Below are 10,240 nucleotides of genomic sequence, written 5' to 3' on the forward strand. Positions count from 1 at the left end.
CACTCAGTGAAGTTGCTGAGTTACTGCAATGAAGAGAAAGGGCAAAGAAACAAAGCTGTGCACATTCACATGTGAAATGTTAGCTTGTGCCCTCAGCAGGCTTCTGTGCCACTGGTGCTGCTTGACTGTACCCACTGCCCCAGTACATGGTGTGTTCCTTTTGTCAACCTGGTGCTTCCTTATTTTTTCTTTCTCTCCCCCTCTTCATTCTTCCTGATATGAAAGCTTTATAGTCAACACTAACAAGCTTTTTCTCCCTTCTCCTCCATGGCAGCAGTTGCGATTCTTGCAGCATCAAATGGCTATGGCAGCGGCAGCAGCACAAGCAGCTCACCTGCATCATCAACATTCAGGCAGCCACTCAAAAAGTAAAAGGAAAAGAGGCACATCAGCCCCTCCAAAATCATGAGACTTGCCTCCCCCCACAAAAAAATTGATTGGAAGGGGATTTTTTTTTTCAGATTGTTAAGGAAAAGGCTTAAAATAAAATTAGTGTTTTATATTACTGGTGGGAAAATGAATTTTGACATTACACTAAAAGAAATGAACTGATTTTGGAAGCCAACCTTACAGAACTTAGAAATTTCATCTATAAAGTGGCTAGGATCTGGTTTCCTCTACTCACTAATTTTTTAACAGAATGTTTTATCTTGTATTTTTTACCAGTCAACAACATTGTACATAGAATGAGGGTGAAAAACATTTTAGAAAAAATGAACTTTGTAAATGTAGTATTGGTATTTGTTTATTTAGTAGAAAAGGTTTGTGAACACTGTAACAAATACAATTTTTACAAATCCATTTTTGAAAAGAGCTCTCTTTTTGTTCACTTGGGTGTTATACTTTTTATTACTTTGTCTATGAGCTTCTTTACTTCTTTGTGTCTTGTAATTGCTCTGGTGATACAATCCTGAAGCTTGGCTCCTGTAAGAGGACTTCCACCTAAACATTGAAGGGAACAATTTGATTTTCTACTTATACTTCAGTTACTATTTTCTACTTATACTTCAGTGTATCTAAGTGTGATTTCCAAATGCAAGTATTAATACAGTAATTGTCATTACCAGCACCTTTCACTGGGGAGCATACAGCTTTCCCAGCCCTAGCTTCAGGCAAAGATAATGGAAACAAACAAGAGCTGTAACAGGAGACATGCCCAGAATTAGTCCTCTCCTGTGACTGCTTCTTGAACTTTAGTCATGCCACCCACCATCTTAAAACTCCTTTCAAGAGCCAGGAGTATTCAGGCAGACATTGTTGCCATAAAGCACCTGCATCTCACAACGCAAAGCAGTTACACAATCTTTTCTTGACCTAACATCATCATCTCCCATAAGCTTCTTTGTAGTAAATTTAGAAGTACCTGGTTTATGGACAGAACACAGTCTGCCTTCTTCATCAGTTACAATGGTTACTGTTCCAGTTGCTAAATCTTCTTCTTCAGCAGTTGGATCAACAATGAGTAATGTGCTTGTGAAAGAAATGCATGCAGATATGTTGGTATACATTGCTCCATTAATGTTATTTCAAAATACAATTTTTACTGTAGTCTTACAAAATACTTGTAGATGGATTTAGTGCTCAAGCTTATCTGTTTTCCTACCAAAATGCACCAATTTTTTAAAAAAAGAGAAAAAAGCCAAAAAATGTGGGAGAGTCCACATAATCATGTGTTTGTGACTGTGGAAAATAGGCATATAAGTGGTTTCAAAAATTTGTGACAGCCGGGTATTGCAGGAAAATGCCACTGAATTGCCATTTGCAGTATGTAATAAGAAAGACTGCAGTTGTTACTTTGTAGTTACACTGGACACTAGCATTGGTTTTAGGTGTAGGCTGCACTAATTTCTACCAGATACCTTAAAGCAAAACTGATTTGCACTGGTAAGTTCACCAAAGTGGTTCTCAATTTGTTGTCAGTGAACTCTAACATCACTCAGACTGGGAATAGTTCAAAACCAGATTCATTGGGTTGCTTAAGACAGCTTATTCTGGCTGTCATACTGTCACATGAGCAGTTCAGTGCATGGCTGTTGTTGATGTACAGGTTGCTGCCACAGGAGCAGCCCTGCAGCAGTGCTCCTCAGCCATGGCCACACTAACCAGCAACCTACCACTTCCATTTATTCAAAGAGGCCTTTTATGCAGAAGAAAAATGCCTCTGGAAGCCAGGGTATGAAAAGCATTTTATTGAAAGGGCTATTAACCAGAATTAAAAAAAAAAATAAAACCAACGCAAACCACACAACACAGGCAGACACCCCCTCAGTACTTAGTTTTAGAAGCTAAAAGGAGACTTCAGTAACTTGTTTGATGCAATAGTTGGTTACAGGGAAGGAAACAAAGCCCAATAGACTACTCATGGAAAGCCTTCTTCCCCAGGCAGCTTTTTGGTCTATGTGTAAGTACGTGTGATTTGTGTGTAAAAATAACACCCTAATGACAGCTGTCTGCCTAGTACGTTACTCATACACTTAGTGTACATCAAAGTTCAGACCCAGCAGAAATGGTACTAAAGCAACTAACAGAGGCATTCTAAAGTACTAGTAATGTCCTGCTCTGATGCATTTTGGTAATCACCTGGTCAACAACTGACATTGTTGCTCTCCCCACACCATTTGTTATTTGGATGAAAGGCCCCTACTAATCATTTATGTGAATACACATTAATATGCCATAACCCCCCAAGATCTTCAAACAGACCTAAATCTTGAATAGCACAGTGATCACTATCCTGTCACTTTCTACTCTGCAAATGGATGTCACCAGAAATGACTGCATTTCTTATAAATAGCAGTAGAACACATTCTTAACATTCTAGACCTAAGGAAGACCCAGTAGACAATTTCAGATGAGGAGTCAAGTTATCAGATGTGATTACTTTGAATTCTCATAATCAGATTCTCTTTCTACATGAACAATGATTTAAGCATGCTGGTTACACTTCACCTTGGGTAATTGCGTTTTCAGTTATCCAGGGGTTCTGTTGTTCTAACTGGACTGTTACTTCCTACTTCCTTTGTTGACTACATCCTTAGCATAAGCTGTTCAAAAACTACCATCTTTTCTATCAGTTATTACACAGGCTTCTAAAACATTATTTGCACTGGTAACATTTTCATCTTGAAGATACTTCAAAAACCTAAAACAGTACCCATCCCTGTACTTTTAAGCTTATCTTTTACTGCACTTTGTTCTGTGCACTCCTTACATCACAGAACTAGAGGCCCCTTCAATGAGAGAGGCTGTGGATTTAAGATGGGTGGAGCAGCATTGCCTGAGGCTCCACTCTGGTCTCTGGCAGAAGTGCACAAACATCACCGGTGGTATCTTCCATCTTTCATTTGTTTTACAAACACTGTTGTTTCCATAAAGTACAAAACAGTTTGGAACTTACTCATCAAATATAGCAAATGATGTGGCAACCGGATGCTTTCTGATAATCAAAGGATTCTTCTGTTTTAAATTAACTTCTGATAAACCAGTTTCTTCGTTTATCGTAACCAACGGCAATTGCACTGAAGAGATGAAAAAATTAAAATGGTCTAATATTAAACATGCTGGGTTTAGCAACTACTTAAATATTTAAGCTGTTCTCTTAACCCACTGAAAATCAATCAGAATAGTTTTTCCTACATTAATCGTACTCTCTACAAAAAAAAAAAGAAAAAAAAATTTTGAATTCAAGGAAAGTATTTAGCTTAGAATGACCTGTTCAAGCAAGTATTTGATTTTTGTACTCAGGGTAACAGAAGCTTTTCTCCTTACACAGAATTTTTTTCTACTTCCAAAATGCCACACAATTAAAATACTTTAGACTCCAGTACTTTAGATTCTAATACTTTAGAATATTTAACCAAAAGTATTTTTTCCCCAAGTCTACTGAACATAAAAAAACTAGGAATATAGTCCCATGTCATGAATTTTATGTATCTGTAGAAACAGTGCAACCTGACCTTCAGCTAACTCTTGCTGTGACAACCCCATACATTGCTGGTGACAAGAAGGAGAAGAGCCAAGTAGCTAGGGGAATTCCAAGGCTGGCAATTCACAGTTAGAAAGGGAGGCCTTGCCATAAGCTTCCCTTTGAACTGCTGCCTTCATGCATTTATAAGCCACACACCTGCAAACAGTCAGGCCACACATTTTTTTACAAACTATAATTCATTAGGCTAGGAAAGGAATATTCTGTTGTGACAAAGTACTTGTGTAAGCAAAGTCTCCAACAGCTCATCCTGCCTACACAAAATACATTATCAAAGTAATACCCTGATGATGTAGATGTTAAACTCATTCATGGTCACTGCTGAAAGACTCATATATCTGACACCAAAGAATACATGGCAGAATAGCAGTTAGTCCTTTAAGAAAGCAATAATAAGTGTACAAAAAAGATCCTATTTTTCAGGTGTTACACACCTATGGCATCCCACCATCACTTCCACCTTGTATTTGTATTCAAATGACAGGAAACAAACAGTCCCATGAACTAGTTACCCACTTATGAGGGTTCAAAACAAATGCATTTCTCCAAGCAACACTTATCATAATGTCTCTTGTTCTAAGGAAGACCTACCATTTTTTAATGCTGCCAACAAAGCAAAGACACTGGCATCCAGAAGGTTTCCATCATAGTCCAGACATATGATATCACAGTATAGCACCCACGCAAGCTATCAAAAAAGGTTTGCACATGTGAGATATTCCATCAGCTAAGTAAATGGTGCAATATATAAGAAAATTCTGGCCACACTAAATACAGATACTTATTCTATAATTTGATTTTTGCACTTAGGATGTAAACTAAGCTATGAAGACTGAAAAGCAAAAACAACACTAAAACCCCCTATAACCTCAAATACCTTCTGTATTTGTACTTTTGTACAGGTCCTGTGATCTTGTTACTATCTCCTTCTTCGTTCTGAGATAGAACTTACCTTGCCATTGGCAATACACAGATCTTCTTTCACTATCATCTGTGAACTAAAATAAAATGAGAGTAAGCAAGGCAATAGAAAACTCTTGCGGAGTTGCTTGCATTTTAACAGCACTAAAATGGTTCTTACTTTTCAATCACATCTGCAATGAACTGGCTCGCTGCTTGAGCCTCTTCACCAGGTGGTCCAGAGCGAAACCTCTCTGCACAGAGGGATGGCAGCTCCACATTTGGAACTAGGTAGCAAGAATCATTAGTCATAAACCAAAGAAAGCAGGCAATGGGTAATCAAAAATAAAAAAATAAATAACAGATGCTATTAATACTATTTTATATACTTCAAATGAAAGGCAAGACCAAGATTTTTTCAACCGAGCCTTCCTAATTCTCCCCTCAAAAATAAAGTTATGCATGAGTTTGTATTAAAGAACTTGTAGTGCTCTCTGTACTCACGAACTATATATTCCATGGAAAAGCACATACTCCTAGCTACCACTCTCTGTTTATAATCCTTCTCTATCATGACCCACACAAACACTTCTTTAAGTATTAAGCACTTTTCAGCAGATCAAGAAACAGCAGCATTTCCATCCCACTGCCTGACTTTACTGGTATGCTGTCTGCTTTCCATCAACCATTAAAACCTGAGGCTTTAGACTTGAAGCAAAAACATGCATAAACATTCATGAAAAAAACCTAAGCATAGTCAAGCTTAGTGAAAACAACATACTTGGGAGATGCCTTAGAAAAAGAGGACTTTGTCTCTCAATTCCACAGAATTATTTTATTTCCAAAGAAACTCCAAACAATAGTGAGGAGGTACCACTGGGACTTACAGTTCTCTGAGAAATAAACAGTTTTTATTTCACAGTTTTTAACAGTTACATTTTTTGCCTACTGGGACTTTGAAACAGAAGTTAACATGCCTTTGCACAACCATGCATACCACTGTCTTTTATAGAGTATCTTCTACCTCTTAATATACACAATGATGCAGGTTTCCTTCCATGCCCAGCCTGGAAACAGCAACAAAAAGGTAGCTGTATATGGAAAACTCACAAGCAAAGAAAAGGGAATTATAGATGCCTAGATGTCAATTTTGAAATTAATTTGACGGGTTGTAATAAAATTTGGTCAAAATTAATTCTTTTAAGAAATCTACCGAACACAATTTCCACCATCTTTTAGCTGAAGTAATACAAAACCTCAGATCCATACTGAAACACTTACCAATGTATCCCTTATTAGCAGAATCCACTGCAGGTGGAGCAAGTTCCTGGAGAAATAGAAAAGAGATAAATGAAGAATTTTGTACAAAATATTTTTCAGCTGTTCTATAGACAAATGGTTGTTTTCTTCCCAGTTATTATTACGATGAGATTTACAAAAGTCATTTTTAATCAGTCCTTGTCTGTAAATTTCCTGTGAAAGAACTCGGTGCAGGGATGAACAGACATTTGTCTTGTAGGCCATGGCAGGGCAGCAGTAGAGTTGAGGCTACAAGGCATTCAATAGTCCAGCCAGCTCATTCCCAGGGGCACTTACTGATCCATGTTCAGGAACTTTTTTCAATTACAGAGCTTTTATCTAGAAATAACAAGGACTTTAGTTTTGTACACATCTTTCCCCATACAGGATAGGCATCACCAAAATACATGTTCTCAGACTATACAGGTAGGATTATACAATTACATTATATATTAACTTTCAGGTCTGGAAGTAACTCGGGTGAAAGACTGTAATTGCATCTGACTGGCACGTTATTGTAACTCCAAGGGTGATCAATTCTAAACACAAATGCACGAAATCAGCTAACAACAAATAAAGATAAAAACCAACCATACCGCTTTTACTCCGCAAATCACTGTGGTATTTCCTAACTTCACCAGGGCAGAACCATCTGCAGTTGTAATTGAACCTGAAGAGAAAAATTACTGTTCAATAAAATCTATTTTCCCTTCAAAGAGCACTAAATAACATCCAACCTTCACGGAGTGTTTACTTTTCAACATTTTATACTAAACACAGCCTAAGCAAAGTCTCGAATCCAGAGTGGGACAGAATCTCTGTATTAAACAGTCAATCACACAGAATGGTTGAGGTTCTCCATCCTGCCAAGGCCCCTCTGCATGGCAGCAGAACCCTCTGGCATATCAGCCATCCCCAGTTCAATGTCATCTGCAAACCTGTGAGAGCACCTAAATTGTGCTTCACATACAGGAGCAGAACGGACTGATTACACTGTGCACGTTAGCCCAGGAACAGGACTGGAAACTGCTCAAGGATACCATTGTACCACACATTCTCTTTCATGCTTGTTGAAACTGTAAAGAAAAATCCTTCCTCTCCCTGGTTTCCAAATACAAGAACCAAGAAAACCAATTAGCAAGTCATTAAGGTCACCACTATAAACTGATATTAATAATACCTCTCCCATTATTATTATTCCAAATAAGCACTTGCCTATGTTGACAGTGGTTGTCCGAAATTCACCTAACTCTCTTCCATCAGGTCGGCAGTTCTCTTTCTAAAGAAAAATTACCAACTTCAAATTAGAAAATATAGTTTGTCAAATAACACAGTAATATTTTTGTACAGAACTTCATAAAAAATAATACTCTCTTCTCAAAAATGCTAGGGAAAACTCAGTCAGACTATAGCTGGCTTTTCATCAACTGATACGTAGTTTGCGGCTTTAGGCCTGCAAAAGAGAACTCCTGATTGTAAAAATTCATTTAAATTTATTTAGACAATATAACAATAGACTGATTGTCTCAAGGGTAGGTACTACATGAGACTAGATTCAGAACATCATCCAAGAATGAACACGCACCGGTAAACTTAAAATGAGAGTTTCTACCTGCCTGCATTGCTTAGTGGAGCTCTTAAAATTATAGTGAACTAAAGAAAACAAAAGAAAAACCCTGCACCAAAAGAAAACGCAGCATTCAAATACCATCAGTACAACACATAACCCTTATTTTAGAAACTGAAACAGTATTCCTTCATTTTAGATCTGAATTGTTACTCACCACAGTTTCAAGCTTTTCAAAAGTAAACACTTTTGGTTCAATTATGAGAACCAAAATTTGCAGTAATACTGGATCCATTTCTAAGTCAATACAACTTCAGTAATAGCTAACTAAGGTAACAAAATTTTAATTTTAATTTAAGGTAACAAAAGTCAGTGTTCTTCCTCCACAGTTACAGTGTGCATGATTAGCAGCAATAGTCTCTATTATTAATTTCTGTAACATCTAAAACCCTGGTTTGACATAATTTTGTACTAGGCAAAAACCTGCATCTTGGTCATATTTAACCTGAACTCCTTTCAAGACCAACAGAAGCATTTACCCATCAAGACGAACAGCATCAACACCACGGAAAGATGGAAAGAAAAACATTGTTCTGAAGAGCACAAATGTTTTTCACCTGCTCAGACAGTTTTTTGTTTTTTTTTTTCCAGTTTCCATTTCCACCGTTTCAGATTTCCATACAGACAAGTTAGAAGAGCAGAAGCAAGCAAGAAAAAATTCACTGCAAAGAACTTATACAGGCATCTTATGTTTCACTTACCAAAAACCTCCTGTAATATTCCAATGGTTCCACAGTTCTAGAACAAATAGAAAGAGAAGTTCAAATGCAAGCTCCTGAGAAGCTTGCAAGTCCCAAGACACAGGGAAAAAAAAATCTGGGAATCAAGATACCTGACAAAGCTGTTTTGCAATACTGTTATAGAACAATGAGGAAATTTTAAACTAATCTAAAAAAAAAGATTTCTTCCTAAGTACAGTTCCAAAATGCTCCTTCCATACAATGAACCTGCCTGCACATACACTGAACAAAAACTGCTAGCTTTCATCTTTCAAGGAATGCAACAGGAAAATTTTAATACACTGTGTGAAATATCTGTTAGTTCAAGGACTGCATTCAGACGCAGAAATTTGCATTAAAATTTTTAATTATGCAGTTTTTCTTAGAATCTTTGAGAAAACATAAAATTACTAAATATGCTTCATATGATAATTGATGCTTATTATTATTCATACACTAGTAGCAGTATTAGTACTAGTATTAGCACTAGTACTAGTGCTAGTATTAGCACTAGTACCTATGTATTAGTATTTTAAGCAGGGATCATTAGGGTAAAAAAAAAGTTTTATTAAAAAAATTGCCAATATTAAACAAAGCTTTCACAGTTTTGTTAAAATAGTGCTTCTGGGGCAGGGGTGGAAAAAAGGTAAGTGGAATAGGCAAGTTTTCCAAATGCAAACTAACACACAGAGGCATCACCAACATAAAGGCCAGCACGAATTGGCTCCTGTTGGCTCCACATGTGTGGTCCTGTACCACTGGATTATAAGCCCAACACAAGGTCTGTTGTCTTACAGCTCATGTAACAGCACTTGCTAAACCTTGTTTTGAAGCTTTTAAGCCACACAATAGAATCACGGATGCTAGGACAGCCTATCCAGAGAAGCTGTGGATGCTCCGTGCCTGGAAGTGGTCAAGGCCAGGCTAGATGGGGCTCTGAGCAACCTGGTCTAACAAAAGGTGTTCCTGCCCACGGATGAGCTGGGAAAATCCCCTCTGACCCAAACCATTTTACTATTCTAAAACGAGTAGTTATAAATGGGAAGTCAGTGAATTCCCTACAGTTTTAACTTCCTTATAATTCGATTCGCTGTGTAAGGGGAGGTTTAGGTCGGAGAGTAGGAAAACTTTTGTCACCTAGAGGGTGATTGAGCACTAGAACTGGAACTTTCCCAGGGCAGAGGTCACAGCACCAGAACTGCCCGAGTCCAAGAAGTGCTTGGATAACGCCCTCAGGCACATGGTGAGTCCGGGGGTGTCCTGCACAGGGCCAGGAGCTGAACTCGCTGATCTCTAAGGATCCACCTCGGTATACTCTGCAATTCTGATACCAGGTAGCTCCGGGCCTCACTGAGCTCCGCTTTTTGCCGAGCGTTTTCCCGGCTGGCCAAACCCCGCTCGCTCAGTCTCCCTCACACGTCGGGGGCTCCACAGCCCCGCAGCACCGACCCCATCCCGCCCAGACGCGCCGAGCCCGCTCCCCGAGCGGCCGGGGCGGTGAGCGGATAAAGCCCTCGAGGGTCCCCGAGCGGCCGGGGGCCGCTGGGAGGCGCGGCCGGGACCCGCGGCGCGGCTCCGGCGGGACCGCGGCCCCCGGGCCCGGCACTTACTTGAACGCCGCGGCCATGGCGGTGCCGTCTCCGCCCCGCATGTGGCGCCCCCTGGCGGCCGCCCTCCCGGCAGCCTCCGCGGGCGGACTGGCTGCAGCGG

At 39.3% G+C, this 10,240-nt stretch overlaps 2 protein-coding genes across 11 annotated transcripts in view; one reads left to right on the forward strand and one right to left on the reverse strand.

Annotated features, from left to right (window-relative positions):
• Nucleotides 1-801, forward strand: part of SUPT20H (SPT20 homolog, SAGA complex component) — a 29,842-nt gene extending 29,041 nt beyond the window's left edge. For 9 of the 10 annotated variants that reach the window (XM_030967275.1, XM_030967617.1, XM_030967789.1 and 6 more), the window contains one exon: nt 275-801. In XM_030967275.1, coding sequence (XP_030823135.1) covers nt 275-409 — 135 coding nt within the window. In that variant the 3' untranslated portion in view covers nt 410-801. The remainder of the gene's footprint in view (nt 1-274) is intronic. The other variant, XM_030967702.1, reaches the window with a different exon arrangement.
• Nucleotides 38-10,216, reverse strand: EXOSC8 (exosome component 8). Its single transcript, XM_030968175.1, has 11 exons — nt 10,141-10,216; nt 8,513-8,549; nt 7,400-7,463; nt 6,781-6,854; nt 6,167-6,212; nt 5,067-5,172; nt 4,938-4,983; nt 4,577-4,673; nt 3,398-3,518; nt 1,364-1,470; nt 38-942 (listed from the first exon to the last, which is right to left on the reverse strand). Exons 1-11 carry the CDS (start codon nt 10,179-10,181, stop codon nt 827-829), a joined length of 855 nt encoding a protein of 284 aa, XP_030824035.1. The 5' UTR covers nt 10,182-10,216; the 3' UTR covers nt 38-826.
• Nucleotides 10,217-10,240: the final 24 nt, after the last annotated feature.

The sequence above is a fragment of the Camarhynchus parvulus genome, chromosome 1 (assembly GCF_901933205.1).
Source record: "Camarhynchus parvulus chromosome 1, STF_HiC, whole genome shotgun sequence".
In the NCBI taxonomy this organism is placed as follows: domain Eukaryota; kingdom Metazoa; phylum Chordata; class Aves; order Passeriformes; family Thraupidae; genus Camarhynchus; species Camarhynchus parvulus.

Coding starts and splice junctions, on each gene's coding strand:
- EXOSC8 (XM_030968175.1), bottom strand. CDS start 10,181: ATGCGGGGCGGAGACGGCACCGCCATGGCCGCGGCGTTCAA. Junction 4,984..5,066: donor ATTGCAGATGTGATTGAAAA/GTAAGAACCATT, acceptor ATTTTATTTTAG/TTCACAGATGATAGTGAAAG. Junction 3,519..4,576: donor GTTGGCAGCATTAAAAAATG/GTAGGTCTTCCT, acceptor TCATCTCTTCAG/TGCAATTGCCGTTGGTTACG.